The following is a 22706-nucleotide window of genomic DNA, read 5'->3' as shown; positions in this document are numbered from 1 at the left end:
GCAATCATATCAGCTAAAGATTTTCTTAAAAAAAAAAAAAAATTGTAAATAATATAGCAACTTGGTCGAGGTGTCGGTATACCATACTGTCATGTACCAGCGCAATCCAAGCCTTGCCAAACTGCAGCCAAAATTAATGCTTAGGAGCTATATATATTTGTCTTGGGTAATGGAATACTGTGTTTAGGTTTTTTCTCCAAGCTGTGTCCTAACATGGAAATGCGTATAGATGAATCAATGAACAAAATATTCTGCCATCAGCTGTCTCGTCATTCTGTTAGAGTGCTCTGCTAGTCTCTTTTGTCTCTTAGGTCTGGTCTACACTACAGACTTTTGTCGACCAAAGTCAGCTTTTTGTGCCAAAACAGTGGAATACACACTACAATCCCCTCCATCCCGCTGCCAACCCAACTCCCCAGATAAAACCACCTCAATGAGAAACATAGAGCTTTTTGTGCCAAACTTAGTGACAAAGCATCAGTGTAGACATCTCACTTGTTTAAGTTGTGGTAAATGGAAATGTCCCACAATGCCCACCCTGACCGCTCTGGCCAACAGTTTGAACTCTACAGACATCTGCCCCTCCCCCTTTAAAGTCCTGGGATATTTTGAAATTCCATTTCCCGATTGGTTGACGTGGAGAGCTCATATCTCATCTTCCCAGCTGAGCATGGCAGCTCCATGCACCGAACACTGTCTGGCTTGGAGCACACCGGAGCTTTGGGATCTGATCAGCATTTGGGGAGAGGAAGGAAGGAACTTTGATATCTACAGTCAGATTTCTCGTGTCATGGCAAAGAAGGGCTATGAATGGTACATGCTGCAGTGCTATGTGAAAATCAAGAAGCTGTAGCAGGGAGTACCAAAAGGTGAGGGAGTCAAACCTCCACTGCCAAGAGACCTGTGGGATCCGTATGTGTGCCCAAAGAACGCAGGCACCAGACTCAACCCCCAATGAAATAGTCATGGACAAGGAGGTTGAATTGGAGGACAGTGTGGAGCAGGGAACTGGAACGTTCGGTGATGTGGGGAGTCAGGACCTCTTCTCAACCCCCTAGTGTTTGAGCCAGTCCCAGCCCTCCAGCTCTGGTGTTCAGGATGCAGGAGAGTGGAGCTCTGGTAAGTGATTTTTTTTGAGCTCATGCTGCTTGGTTACATGAGATACAGCTGTCCTTCGCTTTGTTGCAGTATACAGCTGGTTGAAGGGATAGAAATGCACAAGAGTAGCTGTGTTTGCGTGTGCTTCCCATTCTCCTGTGCAGCTAGGCAGTGCAGCGAAAGTGTGTTAATGTACACTGAGATTACACGGGAATCCTCTGGAGAGATTTTTAGGAAACTTTCCTGGAGGTACTCGTCAATCCTTTGCCAGAGATTCCTTGACAGAGCTGCTTTGTTTCTTTCCCCCGTTGTAGGAAACTTTCCCACATCCATTGGTCATCACTTGTGAAGGGACCAAAGCGGCACACAAGCGAGTAGCATAGGGACCCAGTTTGAAGCTGCTCACATGGAGGAGGTGCACCTTAGCATCCCTACTTACACTCAGGAGTGCGATATTGTCTTCTCTGGCCCTTGTCTATGGAAAAGGATGGCACAATTTGAAATTTTATCCCTGTTTACTTGCATCAGTACCCCAAACAACCACCCAGAACGTTTTCCCCAGCTTGAGTGCCCTGTCCCCCTGGGCACAACTCATCATGCCCTGGGCAATCGTTGAGCTGTGCGTTTGTCAGGGGACAGTGAGAAAGAGGTTTATTTTACAGTAATGAATCAATGTTGTTAGTGCACTGACAATCATGCTTCTGTTCATTGTGCTGCTACAGATGTGCCAATGAGAGGAAATCCCAATACACCTGCAGATCGCCTGTGCCTGATAAGAAAACGACCACAGAAAAGCAAAGCGGAAATGTTTCCAGAACTCTTCCAGCCCTCTGAGAAGGGGGAAAAAAAGAAAAAGGGGCATGGAGACACTGTGTCTGAATATCAAAAAATTGATAAACAGGAGAGGAGGGAAAAGAAGGAGCGAGTCACAACAAGTCTCTAGCGCATGATAAAAGCCATGGAGGAGCAAATGGAGCTGCTAACGTCATTCATAACACTGCAAACTGAATTCATGTATGCCCACATCCCTCCACACACTTCCCTCCCCCCCCTGCAGCCAATATAGAACTGCTTTCTCTGCCCTCCCCAAACTCCTGGCCTGTCTTGGTACCAGTTCACTCCACCCCTTCAGGCAAGCTTCCAGAATAATATCTGGACTTACACCCAACTGTCCCTCAATGCTTTCTTCCCTCCAGCCCACTTTTTGTGTGTGTTGTGAATAATTGTTATTTAATAAAGACATAATCTGGGAAGGATAAGCAATCTTGATTTGTCTTTTGCACACGGTGGTTGCAATTTACACTGATACACAATGCAAGCTGGATAGCAGTCATAACATGGCACAGTGATGTTTACAAAGGCACCTTATTGTTGCTCATTGTCAAAATGGTTCCTCAAGGTCTCCTTGATTCAGATGGCCCCCTGTTGCGCGCCTCTAATAGCCCTGACATCTGGTTGTTCATAGTCAGCTGCAAAGCGATCTGCCTCTGTCCTCCACCCAGAGGGAAACTTTTCACCCTTCGCTTTACAAATATGGAGCACACAGCAGGTGGCTAGAGCTATGGGAATATTTTCCTCGTTTAGGTCTAACCTGCCATAAAGGCATTGCCAGCGAGCTTTGAATCTGCCAAACATACATTCAATGGTCATTCGACACCTGCTCAACCTGTTATTGAAGTGCTCCTTGCTGCTATCCAGGTGGCCTGTATAAGGCTTCATGAGCCCTGGCAGTAAGAGGTAGACTGGATCTGCAAGGATCACTGTGGGCATTTCAACATCCTCTATTGAATCTTTTGGTCTGGAAAGAAAGTTCCTGCATGCAGCTTTCTGTACAGACTAGTGTTCCCGAAAATGAGTTCATCATGCATCTTCCCTGACCAACCTGCGTTGATGTCAGTGAAATGCCCATGGTGATCCACAAGCACCTGCAGTACCATAGAGAAGCACACCTTTCTATTGATGTACTCCGTTGCAAGATGGTCCGGGCCAAATTGGGATGTGTGTGCAATCTATCGCCCCGCCACAGTTAGGGAATCCCATTGCAACAAAGCCATCCACTATTTAACGCACATTTCCAAGACTCAGTCCTTCATAGCAGAATGCGATTAATGTCTATGCACACTTGCAATAACACAGCACCAACGATGGACTTCCCGACTCCAGATTGATTAGCGACTGACTGGTGGTAGTCTAGAGTTTGCCAGCTTCCAGATGGCAATCGCCAGTTGCTTCTCCACCAAGAGAGCAGCTCTCATTCTGATGTCCTTGTGCTTCAGGGCAGGGGCAAGCTTCGCACAGAGTTCCATGAAGGTGGTTTTGTGCATTTGAAAGTTCTGCAGCCACTGCTCATCATCCCAGACCTGAATAGCGATTCAATCCCACTACTTAGAGCTTGTTTCAAGTGCCCAAAAGTGGCAGTGCACCTTGTTCAGATGCTCCATGAATGCAAACAGTAATCTGGCGTTGTCTGTTTGCATGGCACACAGCAGGTCAGGCGCCTTGGATTCCTGTACCGATTGAGAGCTCATGATATACTGCATGAGCAGCGGTGATCTGTTCAGAACACTGACAACCACAGTGGAGACCATCTTTCAGATAGAGATGGTGGGCACACAGGAAACTGGAGCTGTTGAAAAATGCCATGAAATGCAGTTGGAAACGCATGGAATGACGGGACGGAAATCACTGCATCATGGGACATTGAGCCCACACCCATGATGCACTGTGATCCTCTCTGCCTTCCCATAATTCTTAGCGGCACAAGGTGATGAGTTGCACAGTGGTATAGCTGCCCACAGTGCACTGCTCTCACTGTCAATGCTAGAGCACCAACTGTGGACGTGCTTCAGTGACACAATAAGTGCTGTATGGACAGGCACAAATGTTGTAAATGTAGCGCTTTTTGATCATTGCTGTAACTTGTGTTGACAATACTCTTTTGTGTAGACAAGGCCACAGTCTCTCTCTTCTCATTTCTGAAGCATATAGCCAGAATGGGAGGCTGATCACTGATAAGGGGAGTGTTCCTTGCTCTTGAGAACAATAGGACTGTCTGTTGGCTTCTTACTCTGAGCCCGTGTGGGTCAGGCAGAGGGGAGTGTTGACAATTCAAGTGATTGATGGAGCGGAGTAGACCAGAAAATTTTGTTTATATAGCAGTCCTCAGCAGCAGTACGATTGGAGAGAAATGTAGAACAAGAGTTGGAGCAGGAGGTAGGTTCAGAAGAGGTGGGGTTTGGGGTTTTTTTTAAGTGCGGTGTATGTGTGAGGGGGTGTAAAAAGCAAAGCAAGAGAAACAGAATACAGCTACCTTCATCACCAGACGTTTCCCTCAAACCTCTGACTTGATCTTGAGAATTCTGTATGTCTGTTGTTTATATTAAAGGGTTTTCATTACATCTGCAGTCACCGATGTATTAAATAATGGTATAGCAAGGAATTAATTCCATAATGTGCAAAAGCAGATGATATTGTAGGATGAGCATGCTTTCCATGTCATTCTGTGCTAGCATATGTGTTACCTGAATACACTTCAGAAAGTAGAAATAGAAAATGGAAGTAAAAAGATGAAGGACTGAAAAGTGTTTATATAATGTATAATTGCTCTTTGGATCCAATACACCTCAGAGACTTTCTTACTAAAGCAATTATTGTTTGCTTTTCTTTCAGTCGTCCTTTATCTTCTAAATGGACCACAGCCAGCCCAGCAAGTATAGCTGGCAGAGGTATGCTCATTGCTATACAATACACACAAATCGACTTGTTTCTTATAAAACGAACATCTAGAAAGGTTATGTTCACATTTTTAATTAAAGACTTAACCATAATTAGAGATTTCTTGTATTTTTCTGTGTTTATTCTGTTAGAGAATTGCATTATTGTACACGTTAATACCAGCTCCACTTATAGTTAAAGCTATCTATCACTTTCCATCGTAAGACCCTGCCAAATTTTAGCTGTTCCGGCTGAAATTTTCTATGGTGGGTGCCTGCCTCAAATAGAATTTATTTTTCAGCTAACGTGGTTCAGATATTCAGAGAACAAGATTAAGGAAAAATACAGGATTTATTTCTTTAAAAAATCAAGATGATCCTACAGCTATTGTATTGAGAGGCTCTAGTGCCTCTGTGCTTTGGAACAGTGACTTGAAATTTGGCAAGAGGGTTGCCTTGGTGTCAGAGTTGTACCTTCTTTTTGTCCCTGTGAAAATTCACCCAAATTTGGCCAAGATATCAGCCTTTGAAAATGTCAGTTCTCCCTTGCTCAATAGAAATGTGTTAGAGCTTGGCAGGTAAATTCTCTGAAGATTGTTCTGGGCATGCTCTAGTGTGGGCTTGCAGTGGCTGAGCAAGACTTTACCTGCAGTTGCCTCTTCTGGCTGCTGTGGTGCCAAACACAGGAATGGAGAGTCACTGAGGAGGAGAAAGAGGAAGAAGCCTGACTGGACTGCAGATTGAGGAAAGCAGAGGGAGAAAGGCTAGGAGCCCCAGGGGGGAAAGTGGTGAGCAGAGAGTGGGGAAATGGCAAGAGTCTGAGGGATGGATAAGTGCAGAAGGGTTTATAACCACAAAGAAACACTTCCTTTCAGAACCTGTAATGGAACCCAGAATTTGAATCAACACTGCTCTGCTGTCAGCGAACAGCTGTCAAACGTACTTGTAAAGTCTGTCTTATCTCCCTCTAATGGCTGATCCATATAGACAATAACAGCCTACTGCTACATTAGTTGCTCCATTAGTTCAAGTGGTAGAGATCTAAAGATCCTAACCTTGTGGATGACCCATGTGCGGATCAATATGGTTCAACATGATAGAACTTGTTTTTTCAGTTGCTTTTTAAAAACCTTAAGAAACAAATAGTTGGATATTCATTACTAATATTGGTGATCTTTGGTGATCTTGGGGCTTCTTAGCAAAGATGGTCTCACACAGACAAATATAGAATTAATCTCTCATCTACTAGTAGCGACTAGACTACTGATTAGCCTCTTACTGGAAAAGAGACATAGTCCAGAACTGAAGGAATTATTCCCTAAAAATATGGGAGTTTATGGAAAAATGAACACATTATGTATGTACCCAGCAAAAAAGTAGTGGGACAGATAGCTCTTTAGATATATGGTTGCCATATATTCAATGCTTAGAATACATTTGCCTGCCAAACAAAAATGCACACCTACCAATTGTTTTAATATTAATGTTTGATAGACAGGCCTGATTTGATAAATATGAGCAGTTGATAGTTTCACTCAGTTTAATAAAGTTACCAGAAATAAGATATCCTGGATGGTACAAAGAGGCTCACTCTGTAATATGGTACCTCTCTGTTAGACAGATTTGATTATTATATTGTTGCAGAATGATTTTCTAAGGAAAAATATAAGCTCACACCATCCTTTTGTTTCTGCTATTTACATGACCACATTTGTAAACCTATTATCACTTCTTAAATAAACATATATTTAAAAAAAAATCCCATCCTATATTAGGTTAAAACTGTGAAGCTGAAAAGGCAGTAAAATACAAGAACTGAGGTTACCTATGTAACCTTAATTCACCATCTTGTGTGTATGCATTGATAAAGGATCTCATACTGTTTTTACACAGGACTCCTATATCATTCAGAGCAGAGGATAGTCCTGATCGGGGAATGAGTCAGGATTGTGTAGTGAATGAGACCATTGTCTGTAGGACTTCTGCTTCATCTGTTGTAGAAATTGAAAGGGTGTATTGAGTGAGGCAGGGGACTACATAAAGAGAAAGGATGATCCAATAGGCAAGGTGGTTGAATTCTGCCCTGGAAGATATATAAAAATCTATCCCTGTTTCTGCCACAGAGTTCCTATGTGATGCTATCTAAATTACTTATCCCACATTTTGTTACAGGTGGCCATTAATAGTGTGTTCCTCATTTTCTGGGTGCCCAACTTGAGACCCAGGGTCTGATTTGCAGAAATGTTGAGCACTCACAACCGTAACTGCAGTAAACTAGAGCTGTGCTGTGAACACACAAAGTGCTACAAAAATGCTAAGTACTCTGAAAATCTGGTCCTGGTTGCCTCAAGTTGTACATCTTAAATAAGTGGACAGATTTGTCCTTCTGTCTCTGCCTCAGTTCTTCACTTTTAAACTGGAGATAATAATACCACCTAATCTCACAGATAATATGAAGATAAATTAATGTTTGTGAAACACTCTGATACTACGATGAATGGACCACAGAACAGTCTATGTGGGACTTAATAATTTTGTATTTAGTGCATGGGGGAAGAGGATGGAATGGTGTGTATCAAATAAGGCCTGGGGCCATGCATTGAATTAGGAGGATAAAATAAATGAATGATTCCCCATTCCCTGAGTATCCATTCTATGCGGTGAATGAGGCAGAGGTCCTGTTGGAAAAAATAGTGTATGATCTTGTGATTAAAGATTACATCATAATAGATGCACACGGAGGGGCTGAATTAAAGTTGCATGAGCAACCACAATTCTGGCATTTTAATACCTTTTGGGGACATGATGTTGCAATCTTGACCTTCTATTAGTATAGTTACTTTGTATTTTATTTTATATACAGGATTGCATTGAATGTATTGAAACAAATTAACCTTATGGCTTTTTACACCATATACTGGATAGAAATGGAAAATCTTAACCAAACTTTTTATAATAAATGGGCTTAATCTAGATTTAATTTTACCATCCTTACTCCTTTTAGTTTCAGGAAGTAGTGGCAAGACCGTTCCAAGTCCAGGAACACTGCAGAGGTCCCGCAGTGACATTGATGTTAATGCTGCTGCAGGTGCAAAGGCCCGCCATGCTGCTGGACAGCCAACAGGAGCTGGGCGCTTGTCTGCTGCTGGTCTACCTCCAGGATCCTGTGCTTCACTAGGTGAGAGAGCCCAGTTTACAGGATTGTAAACTGTTTCTTCAAGCTCATAATAAGCAAATGGTAATGAAAAAATCCTTCCATTACTGGAAAGCACTATCTGTGGATTAGTAGTACCTAGGCACCAAGTGCTTGACTTAAGAGGCATCATTATTGTCTGACTAAGAGTTATTGTCTTGGCTCCATTTTTTTGAATAAATTGTCTTTCTATGAATTATTTTAAAAGGAAGCTAATTTTGAGGCATGGAGGTGTTCTGGATCCTTTACAGCTTCCTTTACTGAGGAAAAAGGCCAGTGCAGAGAGTGTCCTTATTATGCTCTTAAAATAGGTGAGACAAACTCATTTTGATCTCCAGCAACAGATAAATGGACTGCAGATGCTTTCAGTAGAAGGGGGCAGTCATGGGTTCTGCCAGTTTTTAGAAGCAATATGAGAGTCACCATTAGAAATCTCAAATTCTCATTTTCTTTTTTAAAAAATCATTTAAAATACTTTTGTAGCTAAGGCACGGTGAAATGTTTTGAGCTGAATAAAATGGTTGCAGTATTCCATGTTTGTCACTGTTCTATACAACTGTGTACACCAGTGTTGGTTTTGAAGAGTTCTTCATAGGTATTCCAATGCCACGGTGTATATTTTTACCTATGTTGCATTTTTGTCAACAAGTAACACTATTTCTGTTAGACATAAGAAGTACTACCAGTGAAATCTGTATGAGGAGAGGTCTGTCAAGGTAGCACTTCCAGTATTAGATGCTAGAACTGTTGTGAACTCCAAACATTAACACTGAGTCATAATCTATCCGTGGTCTGATCCAGGATGCAACAACAACACACTCTTCTTCAGGGCTCAAGGCAAGGCCAAGATTTAGCCTTAATTCTACAAGCATTGTGGAAGGGAAGAGCAAAGGAAAGAGGCATGATAAAGACAGAAAGAAAGAAAGAAAAGAGGTCAAATAAAATAGCGTTGGAGGAAGAGAGACAGAAGAACAAAGTTATCCTACCTATGATAGCACTGTATTTTATCCATCTTGATAAAGTGAAAGGATTACTTTGGTCTTTTTGCTAAGTTAAAAAAAAAATTAAACTTTTGGTTAGAATCGTGTTATGCTTTCAGAACATGTAAAGACTACATATTTCATTCCCAACACCACCTATATCGGAATTTAAAAGAACACACATTTTCAAGATGGTAAATGCTGGTGGCTGTATGCAGGGGAATGAGGAGGAGGAGGATTTGCTCGTGCTGTTAGTTTCATAGCTATTCTTTTAGTGAATATGTTCTGGATCTGTTCCAACATCGTCTTTAAATCTTGCTTTGATTAGCTGGAAAGTATTGTTTCTCTGGCAGCTGTGATTTGGACTCAGCTTTTTATTGTTTTATTTTATTTTATTTTTTTTTTAAATAAATCTTTCTGTGACATACCATGGTACAATCCAGACTAATGAGTAGCTGTGTTATCCATGCCCTCTAACCTGGGGTGCCCTTTACAACGGTTTGCTGCTGTATCCTGCAACCTGGACAGGTCACAAAAAGCCACCAGCATGCAAGTCACTCTCCATTATGTCTGTGTGTGTGCTGTAGCCAACCAGCAACACCTTGACTCTTATTAGCCTGGGTTATAGTGCCAAGTGACCCCAACACACTCCCAGTCTTAGATTTTCCCACAGAAATGTATGTCCTGTACTGCTCAGCCCTGATCTGGACAATACAAGTTTATATAAAATCTGTTACTTCTTTAATAGAAATAATATGCACACAACTTGCCACCTCAAATGGAGTTTTCCAGGCACTTCAATTTAAACACATTGGATTAGGTAAAACAATACAGTAAGAAAGAGGGAGATTTTAAGTGAGTACAAGTTATGAAACACAAAAGTCAGAAATGGTCACAAGAGAAATAAAGGTAAAATGCAACTGGTGCCTAACTTAACAAACTATGTTAAATTCAAAGCAAGGTTTTTTCTCACCACAAACCTTCAGCAGTCTCACTGACCAAACTTCTTAGGTCAGGACCCCTTCTCCCAAAATCCAAGGAATGCTGCTTTTTTCACTACTGGTGCTGTGAATGCGATGGCAGGGAGAGAAAGAAGAGTGGCTTGGGGTGTTTGTCCCTCCTTTTTGTAGTTTGTCTCCTTCTTGAAAAACATTTCTAGCTGGACGCCAGGAGACAAAATGCTATGGGGAATGTTGTTTCCCGGGTGTTCATTCCTCACTTGTTTATTTCCTTTGTTTTCCTTCCTGCTTGATGACTCTGTTTACTGCTTAAATGCAAATTAAGCAAAGCACACATTCCTTTGTTTGAGACAGACCTGTTTGCCAACCTCAGTTTGGGGCGTGTTAATAACACCACAAAATAGAATCTTACAACTTCACATACAGTGTTGCCACGCGCATTTTATCAGGACAATAAAGACAAGCAATTGAGTTTTCAAATGATAGCTCATAAGATATATGTTGTAGAAAGATTATTACAATAGTGTGTAGGGTATGGACACGGGTACATTCTGTCACACCCTCTTAGATTATAACAGAAAAAATGAAGAGACATTGAGATGTGTGTTTGGAAGAATTACAATAGTGCTATTCATGACATTGGTCTAGGGGTTAAAGGTAAAACAGAATATGAGTGTACAATAGTCCAAATGGAATAGCTATTATTTTGTCTTCATTCTCTGTCTCTGAATGATTGGTATAGTGTTGACTAGTAATGCAAATTAGAAAGAGTTCTTATAATCAAGAAATAATTGTAAAAAATTTGTTTCAACCCTTTCTTCGTGTTATGGTGGTGCCAAACAATAGATTCAATTAATAGAGCAAAACTTATACAAGAAATGTAATTTAAAATGCTACATATTTTTATTTTTGTTTTGTCTGTTATCATATTCATATTTATGGTCTGCATGAATCTGCATAGTATCATAATAGCTCTAACAGGCTGGGGTATTTGAGTTTATTATGTAAACTTTTAAAATGTAGTTTTTATAAATTAAAAATGTAGCAAAATTAGAATTGTGAAGATGAAAAGTGAAGGAAAGAAGGGATATGGGGAGAGTAAGAACATCTGCATATTGCAAACTATTTTTTCTTTATTGTAAATATGCTTCTACTTTTATAAATTTCCTTGTGTCACACAAGGGTTCCTTGTAAATAGATTTTACACTATGTTCAGAATATCTGGCAACTTCTCATAGAGACAGTATTAAATGCATAACTGCCAGCTATACTGATATGAAGGAAAGGTAGGAAGAATCGTGAGAGGCCAGCATGGCTCCATCATAAGCTCTTTAATGACCTGAAATCTAAAAAGAATCCTTCAATAAGTGAAGACATGGAAGAATTTCTAAGGAGTAATTCAAAAGAATATAAAACCAGCATAAAAGGCTGAGACACAAAATGAGTTTTACCTAGGAAGGTCCATAAAAGTCAACAAGAAGTTCTTTAAATACATTAAGAGAAAGAAAAGTGTACGTCCTCTACTTGTAGGCCTGGATTAACCTAAGTAATTAAACATAAAAGGGCCTTATTTCTTCAAAACAAAAGTAAATAAATCAGTGGAATAAAAACAAAATGTTTAAGCTAATTAAAATAAGTAAATGGGTCAGTAAACTAAAAAAAAAAGTCTAAACTAGCTAAAATTAAAAGAAAATAAAAAAAATTTATAAAAACCAAAATAACAATAAATAAAATAAGTAAAAAATTTAAGTCAGTTTCTATATAAAGCATGGTATACAAAAAATAGTTCCTGCAACGTAACCAAGCCAATCCAAAGTATATAATGCAATGTAATAAAATGTGTAAATGTATATTACAAATTTTTTGTTTAACTTTAAATGTATAATGTACCTGCATCCATCCCCTGCATTTGTCTAATCAACTCAGCGCAGGTATAAAAATACCTAAAAAACCAAGTCTGAAGTCACACTAAGTTCTTAAAAAGCCAAATAAAGAAAGATCTCAAAAAATCCCAACACTACTTACTTAGCAGGGAAGGGGAGTTAATAACAGATGACATTAAGAAGGTTGGAGTGTTTAATGCCTGTTTTGCTTCAATCTTCACTAAAAAGGTTAATGGTGACCAGATACGCAATGTAGTTAATATTAACAAGGGTGAAGGAATGCAAGCTGAAATAGGGGGGAAATGGGTTAAAGACTATTTAGATAAGTTAAGTGTGTTTTGAGTTAGTGGAGCCTGATGAAAGTCATCTTAGGGTACTTAAGGAACTAGCTGAAGCAACCTGGGAACAATTAGCAATTATCTTTGAGAACTCATGGAGGACAGGTGAGGTGCCAGAAGACTGGAGGAGGGCAAACCTGCCTTTAAAAGGGGGAACAAAGAATACTGAGGTAATTATACCCTTGGTAACCTAATTCCAGCAATTAGGCTTCCAAGGGTAGTTGTGGAATCCCTGCCTTTGGAACTTTTTAAGAAAAAGTTGGCTAGACACCCGGCAGGGATAGTCTAGGTTTATTTAGTCCTGTCTCAGTGCAGGGGGATGGATTTGATGGTCTCTCAAAGTCCCCTTTAGCCATATATTTCTATGATTCCATGAAATATTAAGAGAAGACTCTCTACTCTTTATGCTTTGTTTATTTCATCCTGTTTTTTTTAACAATAATCTCTTAAAATAAAATGTTTTTCATTAAGATATATATTAAAAATTCCCATTTCTGGGTCTGTGTTTGCAGCATGACTGATTAGAATTTTGAATCTTGAGAAACTAAAATTTATTTAAACTACTGCATCAGTGGCTGGTACGTATCTGCCCCTGTTAAAGATGTGTGGTCTGGGACCCATATATTCACTGGCTATGGATTCATCCACGGACTCTACCGTGCAGAAAGGTGCTCCAGAATCTCAGCTCTAAAAATATATAAATAAATAAATAATCTAGTACTCTTGGTTGAGAAGATAACCTTGAAAATATGAACTTGTGTATAAACCAAAGCCGTGTCATATGCCAGAATGTGCTAGCAGCATGAAATGGTATTGAGTAAACTGCCCCTTCTGTCCCTTTCATCTCAATGGGGTTGTTGAAACCTAATATGACTGTTTAAATGTGCAAAACTGTAAATTATTTCACTGCTGAGCATCTTACCAGAAATGTCCTACAAATGCACTTACCTTACTTTCAATTTGGTTTCCATGCTGATAATTTAATATAAAAATAAATAGCATGGCCACTGTACTGATAGTGTTGTTCATTTTCATATTTAATTAGAATTTTTTTAAATTTAAAGCAGCTGCAGAGAGTAGGATCAATTTATCTGAGCACACGGGTCTCTATTTGCCTCATTGCTTGTTCATTATTGATGAAAAAGGATCTCCCTTGTGCTGCTACTGCATTAAACATAAGTTTGTTTTTGTAGCAGTAGAATCAGGAAGACATTCTGTGACAGACTTTAGCCATTTTAAGGTTAGTTGTGCTTTGAGGCCTGAAATTTACTACCGTCTTTTTAAGCAACATTCAACTTATTGTACATATCTCACTAATAAGAACTCCAGTGGTACTCAGCCTTTATTTTGGTTATATTATACTCAAATTCCGGGAATTACTTTTCCTGCAATACACCCTCCATGCCAAATGAATAGAAAAATCTTTAATCGCTTTTAAGCGATATGTATTAGTCTCCCTTCCTTTTTTCTGTGTCTTTATTGTGCTGTCCTTTTTGTTTTTCTTAAATTTCTACTGCTTCCCCCACTGAGGTTTCAAGTTAAGTGGCAGAATTTCAGAAGAAATAGGGCCATTGTGGTTCATTAACACTATAAATGTGTGTAAATTTCAGTTCTTATTGACTGTTGAGCACCAAGTGATTGATTTTTCCTGAAACAGTTTATAATTTTGCTTCCAGAGTTTGCTCAAATCTAGATAATGCAAAGAGGTTCCACATCCTTTTAGAGGGTCTTGTACTCCATCTGATATTTTTGCATACATTAGATTGGAAACCACTAACTTTTTCTTGAGTTTACACACACACCAATTAGATGAACAAATGTCTGCAATGTTTACTATTAATGTAGTTTCTTTAATGAATGTTTAATGACTGTTGTGAACGTCTTTATTCTAATACACTAAGTTTTCCCTGTTTCTTTGCCTGCTCTTACAACAAAGAGGATACTTCTGACAAGATGGATGGTAAGAACTTGTTTTGTCTGTCTCCTTCTAATCCTATTAAAACATCTTTTGAATTTGCATTTCATGTAAAATACTCGATGTTTGTACTACACATCTCTATTGTTTGTTTAATTCTAGTATGTAAAATATCTTCATTAACCTCTCTGTATACTAATTTTATTCTTAAAGTGGTTGTCTTTTGTATTATTACTGTATTTGTCAATATGTCTTGACATTATGGATGTTGGATTTCCAGCTTTAAAAGAAACTTTATTTATCTTAAATCAGACATTATTTCTATAATGACCACTCACATTACATATAGTAGCTTTTATCCTTCTTTATTTAGACAGTGACTTTACCAGCGAATACACCATCAGCTTGAAAACTGTATCTGCTACTGTGACAAGTTTGTGTATTTCACAGTACTTTATATATTGTCAGGTTTCACAATTTCTCCTATATAGTCGGTTCCTTTTTTGTGGAGAAGACTTTTAAAAACACCAGTAGGGAAGCAGAAAATTATTGTAAAATATTTTAGATCTTTTAACAATCAGATGTTTTATTTAAAGAGTGCTCTGTAAGAATCTTGATTTTTAAATAGTCACATTAGGAGACGTTTAACAGGACACTGTCAACTTTAATCAATTTATTTCTTTTTAAAGATAAGAATTGCTTAGTAGGCCTACATTCATGGATTTACATAGCCTCCAGCATGTTTAACAGAATCTTCTAAAGATTTATAGACTTTCCTTCAAACAGCATTTTAGTACTTATTTGTTCTAGTTATATATTAAACAAGCTTTAGCTAGTTGTCAGCAGTATCTCATGTGATAGTTGACAGGGCCTTCTAAGAAGCAGCATTCTTGTAGCAATTGTTACTATGCTACAATCAGATGCTTCCAATAAGTAACTATAACTAGTCCTTCATCTGTTTCCAGCCTTGCCATAATAGCTGAGTTATATTTGCTTAAGGATATTACCATTGGCCATATTGGCTTGAAAAGATATTGAAATGTCTTATTTAATAACTTTTAGTAACTGTATCCCAGTGTTTAGAAAAATGAAGAACAATAGCTACTGACAACAAAGCAGGCACCATTCCCTACCATCATCCCTACCCTTTATCCATTATTGAGTCAGATGAGCAAATAATCATATTAAATACACACGTATCCTGAACCACATCCTAAAGGTCATCAGTGTCTAGCATACCTCAAGAGGGATTGAATTCCAGAACCAATGTCTCCTTGAAAATGCAGTTAGATGGGACACAGGAGAAGAGATTTTTAAAATACATGGTGAATTGCACTTTGCAGCTAATTGTAAAGATCATGGATTACAGGTGGTGTTCTTCAAGTGGCTATGCATATTCCCATTTAATGGATGTTGCACCAAGTTGTGTTGTCTTGCGGTAGAACCCTCTTGCAGCACTATCAGCTAGAGTGCTCTCACACTCCATCCCTCCAGTTGACCTCCTGACGCACTGAGGGTGAGGCTATAAAAGTGAAGGAGTGCCCTCCCCACCTCGGTTCCTTGAAGCCAAGAATTTTCTCTTCAAATTTAATTAAAGTTAGCTTTCAGGATCTAGTAGCAGTTAGGGTACTTCTGTAGTTCTGGGGAATGGTGGAATTGAGGCAGCCAAAGAAACTTGGATTTAAGAGATGCGTTTCCTGTCCAGCCATTTTCCTGGTTTCAGATGACAACATATGGTCTCTAAAGTGTCTGTGTGAAGGCCACGCACCATCTGGGTGTTTAATTTGCCAGACCCTCACCCCCAGAGCCCTCCAGGATGGGAGATTTATCTCCAACTACTCCTGCTTTAATGAAGCCCTTAAGGTTAGACCCTCTGGATCTGTTCAGACTTTGCTTCCAAGGACTAACAGCCAACCTCTGCACTGGTGGTCTCTGGCAGCTCCAGCAGACTACAGGGTTCCAAAAACTCTCAGCTCTTGACAGGGCTGGACTTGGTTCTTGTGCTTCTTCCCTTAAAGCCTCCAATGAGGTACATGTCCAAACCAAGGGCTGTGTAGTCAGATCCATTCCCCTTGCTTATAGAGGAAATGTCAAAGACCAGTCTGGCTGCCCTCACTAGTGCAGTATCTCATGCCTTACAATGGCTCACTGTTTAGGCGGGCATCATGCCAGCCAACATCAGGCAGGACATTGCTATGGTCAGAAAGTACAATAAAATCCTGTCCACTCCTGATTGCCAATATACCGAGATCTCAGTTAACTGCCGCTTTCCCAACTCACATCCAGGAAGCCTTTCTGGATCTATGTGTCAACATTACAGGCCAATGGAAGGGATTCCAGCACTCACTGGCTCGAATCAGGGGCCACTTGCTATCATCCCAAACAAAGACCTGATTGAAGAGCAACGAAAGAAGTCCCGGAATTCTGCCTTTCCCATAGCCAGTGGACTGCAGTCAACCATGTTAGGACAATGCATGGAAGGCCTTGATATTTCCTCCACAAATGGACAAATCAAAGAATCAGCAAATTGTGACTGGTGAGATACAAACTATGTGACCCATCATGCCATCATTACTGCCATCTGCCTCATTCACAATTATGGTGTTGGTACAAGGGGGATGCACGTAGCTACCCCAGAAGCATTAGAATGACTTTTTAATCTTAAAATTCAATTATAATCCCATCCCATTGCTTTTAAAATGCCATACAAAAGAAGAAGATAGAAGAAACCAGACCTATTGTTGGTCCTCCTTTGGAGCACTTTTTGATTTCCCTCTACCCCAAGGACTTAGTCAGGGTCCCCACAGAGAGGTGGATTTCAGTTCTTTCCTACGGATCCTATTGCTATCTCTGGTGCATTCCTTTTCAGATCCAGATCTGAACCCTTTTCAGGAGGAGGATGGAGGAAAACTACCAAAATCTGTAGCAAAAAGATGTCAATTTTTCTCCAGTGTTTATTGGATAATAGGAGAAAATTGGCAAATGCCATTTTAGTGGAAGCTCAGAATGTAGCCAAGCATTTCCTTAGACCCTCCTTTGATCCCTTGGACTCTGCTGCCAGAAGACTGGCTTTGGCTGTGACAATCAGAAGGCATGTTCTCTAGTGTTGGTTCAATCCACCCCCTCCTTCTAATACTGGAGGCAACACTGCCCCCAACCTTCAGCACCTTAGTTTTCATTGGGTCAGAGACACCATCAATTGTAGAAACCTCACAATGTCAACACAGAAAGAGATCTTTCAAACAAGGCACCATACCCAAACAGTTTGCTTCCTCATCAGCATCCTCTTCCCAGAACACCACGCCTCAGTGTTGACAGAGAGTCTGAGGGTTATGTCTACACTGCAATTAGACATCTGTGGCTGGCCTATGCCAGCTGACTCGGGCTTGTAGGGCTAGGGCTGTAGGGCTGTTTAATTGCAGTGTAGATTTCAGGCCTTGGGCTGGAGCCTGGGCTGTAGGACCCTGCAAGGTAGGAACATCCCAGAGCTTGGGCTGCAGCCCGAACCCAAATGTGTACCCAGCATTTAAACAGCCCTTTAGACTGAACCCCAGGAGCCTGAGTCAGGTGGCAGACCAGCCACGGGTTTTTAATTGCAGTGTAGACATACTCTGAGAGTCTAGAATCAATCTATCCTTTTACCCCTTTCCTTGGGGACAGGCTAGCCCATTTGAACAACAGTTGGAAGCAGACAACATCAGATCAGTGGGCCTTAGAAGTAGTGGAAAGGGGCTATGCCATTCAGTTTGAAACAATGCCTTTCTCCAATTCCCCCATCCATCCCTCTTCAGTGACCCCCCTCGTGAGGTGGTGCTTCTTGCAGAACTGGAGAAGTTGCTCCTGAAAAGAGCAGTTGAAAAGGTTCCTGCTTGCCTGATGAATCAGGGATTTTACTCCTGATATTTGTTGGTGTAAAAAAGGATTGGGGGTTCCCATCTGTATTGGATTTAAAGAAACTGAACTGGTACATCTAGAAATTCTGATTACATCTGCTGACTCCATAATCCGTTCACTATTGGTTATGAACTGGTTTGCGACTCTTAATCTTAAAGGATGTTTATTTCCATATCACAATTTGTCAAAAACATCAAAGGTTACCTTCATTTCATGGTGTCCTTGCACCATTTCCAGTACTAGGTACTTCTGTTTGGCCTTTCCACAGCTCCTAGAGTATTTATGAAGTGCCTCTCCTTGGTAACAGCTTACCTGAGGAAGTAGGGTATTTTCATTTACCCTTACTTGGATGATTGGCTACTGAAGGCAGATAGGCACAAGGAGCTGTTCAGCCACATAGTTACCACAACCAGCCTCTTCTCAAGTCTAGGATTTCTCCTTAACCTTCCAAAGTTGGTCCTTTGTCCTACTCAAAGAATCCCCTTTATAGTTGCTGTATTGAACTCAATATCAGGAAGAGCTTTTCTGCCAGAAGAGAGGTTTCCCAAAATGGAGCAATGCCTATTTAAGATCCAAAGTTGCCCCACATAGAGGGTAAGTTTCTTTCTGGATCTCATAGCATTTAGGGCAGCTACTACCTACATGACTTCGTTCGCCCATGTGAGAATGAGACCTTTGCAGCTCTCGATGTCTCATGTCTGCAGTCCAAATCAAGATACCCCAGAACATTATAGCCTCACTAGACTGGTAGTCAGACAGGACCAACGAGCTCAAAGGTGTGCAGTACAATCCTTTGGATTCATTCCAGACAGTGATTTTGTATGCGCCATCCAAAGATTGGGGGACACACTTGAACCACTTAGTAGCTCAAGGACATTGAGTGCTCGCTACATCCCTTTGTGCAGGGGTGGTAAACTGTGGAATAGGTGCATCTGCCATTAAATTTATTTTGTAATAGTACTTTTGACAAGGGAAAACACTGTAGTTGCAGATTGCCTGAGCAGGAATGCTGCCCTGAAGGACCAGTTAGTTCAGACCCTTTTTTCCAGATGGGGTCAACCAGTTGTGGACCTGTTCATGACAAGATTCAGCAGAAAAAGTGTCCTCTTTTCTGTTCCAGAGCAAGTAGGAACAGTCTGTTTCTGCTGGATACTTTTCTGCTGCATGGAAGGGGAGGGGTTTGATGTATGCCATCCCGCCTTTTCCCTTGGTACAAAAGGTGACAAGGAAGATACATCAGGACAGAGCAAGGAGTAATACTCATTGCCCTGGGTTGGCTATGTCAACGGGTTCATGAACCTCCTTCAACTGTCTGTGAAGTCTTTATACCTCTCCCACTGTCTTCAGATCTTCTGCCCAAGGAGGGGAGCAGGATTTTTCACCCAAACCTCCAAGACTCTTCATCTGATGGCATGAGCAATTGGACTTTGATTCTGTCTGAACTTGAGCAGTCATGTTCTTCATTTTTGCTGGATATTAGTGATTAACTCGGAGAGGGAATCTACTAGAAACTTACTGCCTATAATGGTCCAGATTTCAGGTGTAAGGATCAGGCTTCCTGCGCAATATCTAATCATCATTAAAGGTTCCTTTGGCAGCCATCTCCACATATCATACTTGAGTTGATGATAGATTGCTGTTTGTTCATGCTTCAGTTACAATGATTATGAAAGGTATGTCAAATGTGCACCCTTCTGCTAGAGATCCTGTCCCTTCCTGGGACCTCAATTTGGTCTTCACCACTTTGATGAAATCTCCATTTTAGCCCTGAAAATTGCTTTCATTATTGCCATTATTTCACAGCCATTAGAGTGAATGAACTGAATGCACTCATGGCTGATCCATCTTTTACTTAGTTTCATAAGGAAAAGGTAGTCCTTAGGCCTGATTCTTAGTTCTTATGTAAGGTGGTGGCTGATGTCTACGTTAATCAGTCTGTTAATTTACCTTTTTTTCCCCTAAACCACATTCTGAGAAAAGCGCATCTGTACCCCATACCTTGGATGCCAAAAGGCTCTCACTTATTATTTGAACAGAACTAATAGTTTTCATAAAACTTCTAGACTGTTCTTGTTATATGCCTAAAATAGGAGGCATACAGGTTCTTCCCAGATTATTTCACTGTGGATCAAGTGTTGTATCTTTGAGTTATATGCTAGTGAAAGTTCTTGTGCCTGCTTCAATCAGATCATGTTCCACTAGAGCTGTGGCTACTTCCTTTGTTTGTCTGAGGCAGATGCCAGTTGCTGAGATCGGCAGAGCTGCAACCCAGACATTTACATACAACTTTACCAAGCACTATTATCTGAATTTAGTTTCTATAGCGGATGCTGGATTTGTCAAGGCAGTGTTTCAGTCTTATTCAACTAAGACTCTGTTACCACCTCCAGGTTAGTCTCAGCACTGATTATCAATCTATCCCATAAAATGGAATATGCAGAACTGCTTGAAGAAGAAATGAAGGTTACTTACCTGTCACTGGAGTTCTTTGAGATGGCTCTGCATATTCACAATTCCCACCTTCTTTCCCCTTTCGGTCAGAGTCCTTGTAATTATGTTCTCTGGCTTTACGGTGGAAGGAACTAAGGAGTGAAGGGCACTCTGCTCCCTTTTTAGTCTTGCCCTCAGTGCTTTGGGACACTGAGTGGAGGGGGGGATGCGAGAGCACTCTAGCTGATACAGCTAAAAAAGAGTGCTGCCACAAGGTGGTGCAATATCACAAGTAAGAAACTCATTTTTTGTTTATATCAGCCCAAATTCCATAAGGTGTTGGTCTGCCCTGTCAAATAGCATTGTACAGTTCTGTATTCTTTTCTCACTGATTTCCAAATCAAAATATGAATACTGTTGCATGTAGCTTTTATCATTAGCAGCATCACAAATTCACCCTGCATTTTTGCAGTCAAGCTGGGTGGTTGGTTTTTTTCCATTTTGTGTATTATCACAAGTAATAGGTGCTTTGCAGGCCAAATTCTACTCTTAGATAGACCTGTGCAACTCTGTGGTGTTCAGTGGATTTTCAAAGGTGTCTGGAAGAGAATGGGACTACACAGATGTATCTGAGGACATAATTTGCTCTTCAGGGCCTCTGTTACTTGTAATGTTGCATTCATTCCATCTTCCACAACTTGATAAAAGTCCAGAGTGAATTTGCAGCACTGACAGTTTAAAAAAAATGTGTTTTACATGCAAGCTGGTCAAATTGGGTTTGGAAAACTGAGATACACTCCCACAACTCCATTTTAAGACAGTCATTACAGTATCAGGATAGAATGGCACTTTAAAAGACAGGAGAGTTGCAGTCTGCACTAGCTGGAGCTTCTGAGACTTCAGCAGTAACCCTAGTGTAAAGAAAGTGTATAGAGTAGCCCATCCTAGAAGAGGCAAAAACATGCACAAGCCTAGTAAGGTTTGCACAGAGGGTTAACCTCCCACAACCGCTAGACAGGTTGAAGATGCTGAATACCATTTTTTATCATTATGGCCATCTTGGAATGCAGAAACAACATTGGATTAGAAAAAAAAATTACCCACAGATAGTGAAAATATTTTACAAATCCTGTCACTTCCTGAATCTATTCACCACAATCCTCAGACCACTGTTTCAAAGGAGCCTAAATGGGAATGGAGAAATAGTGCTTGGACAGCTTTTCTCCTCTTCCCTTCTTTGGATTTCAGGACACTGATGTGTGTTTTGCCTCAGATTTTGTCATAACTCTGTCATGTATGTGTATACTTTGCCTCATTAAGCTAGCACACACACTCCAACTGTGACCCAGTTTTCAGCAACCTTGTTTTTCTCTCAGCTCATTCTTCCAAGCAGGACTTGGTCTTAAAGGTTGTTAATTCTTTAAGGCATCAGTGTGAACTTCATTTGAATAAGTCCTCCTTTCTAACATCTTCCATCACGTTCTCTCTGCCTGGTGTTTAATGCATTGGTCTGTATAGTTTATTTTAACCTGGAGCTTGTATTGGAATTCTATTTACAAATGTGCACCTGTCACCTACTTTCTTTAGCAGTTGGTTGCAGTAGTACACTTGCTACTTGTCTTAAAATCATATGCATGATTAAAACTTCCATTTTTCTTTAATATTTTGTGCTTTTTCAAAGAAATTTTTGGCTCCGGCAGTGCATTATGTATTCTACAATCAGCTCACAATATAGCCTTTGGCTTTCCACTGTAGTTTAATGATGGAGTTGCAATGCAAGAGAGCAGAGTTTAAGATTCGTTATTACATAATATACATTTTGTCAAGGTACTCTAATTTCATATACCTAGTCTCTCATAAAAAGGAATTGAATCAAAGAGAAATGGTGCTGTTTGGAATATCATTGTTTTATTATTTTTTCTGTTTAGGAACAGCTTCTGAAGATGGTAAGAAAAATTAATCTTTTGTTAGAATAGCACATACTTTCATCTTCATGTTTTCATTTATACAAACTAAATTCTAGAAGTAGAATTAGATCATTGTGGTGGTTGGGGTTTCATACTGCCAGTTGCTTACATATCTAATAATATTTGAATAATTGAAGTAGTATTTTTATAAATCTTTTTGTATTACAATTTTGGTTCTCAGGCAATCATTTGCAATAAAAATGTTGTTGCTTAACATTTTAGTGTAAAATTACAGGAGTTTTATGTTTTTGTCTTTTAAACTATAAATTAATTAGGAAAAACTCATCTGTTGATCAAATGTGCTCACACTGTTGGGAACAGGTTTTGTTATTAATC

At 40.0% G+C, this 22706-nt stretch overlaps 1 protein-coding gene across 17 annotated transcripts in view; it reads left to right on the top strand.

Moving 5' to 3' along the window:
- The window catches only part of CLASP2 (cytoplasmic linker associated protein 2), a 270791-nt gene that overhangs the window by 151207 nt on the left and 96878 nt on the right, over nt 1–22706 (top strand). For 13 of the 17 annotated variants that reach the window (XM_067560897.1, XM_067560894.1, XM_067560893.1 and 10 more), the window contains 4 exons: nt 4768–4823; nt 7816–7989; nt 14101–14124; nt 22332–22349. In XM_067560897.1, coding sequence (XP_067416998.1) covers nt 4768–4823; nt 7816–7989; nt 14101–14124; nt 22332–22349 — 272 coding nt within the window. The remainder of the gene's footprint in view (nt 1–4767; nt 4824–7815; nt 7990–14100; nt 14125–22331; nt 22350–22706) is intronic. The other 4 variants (XM_067560898.1, XM_067560902.1, XM_067560901.1 and 1 more) reach the window with 2 other exon arrangements.

This window comes from Emydura macquarii, unplaced genomic scaffold (assembly GCF_026122565.2).
Source record: "Emydura macquarii macquarii isolate MOO-44397 ecotype Brisbane River unplaced genomic scaffold, CSIRO-AGI_Emac_v2 contig_2321, whole genome shotgun sequence".
NCBI lineage: Eukaryota > Metazoa > Chordata > Testudines > Chelidae > Emydura > Emydura macquarii.
Note: the sequence above shows the minus strand (reverse complement) of the source record. Positions and strands in the feature narration are given on the sequence as shown.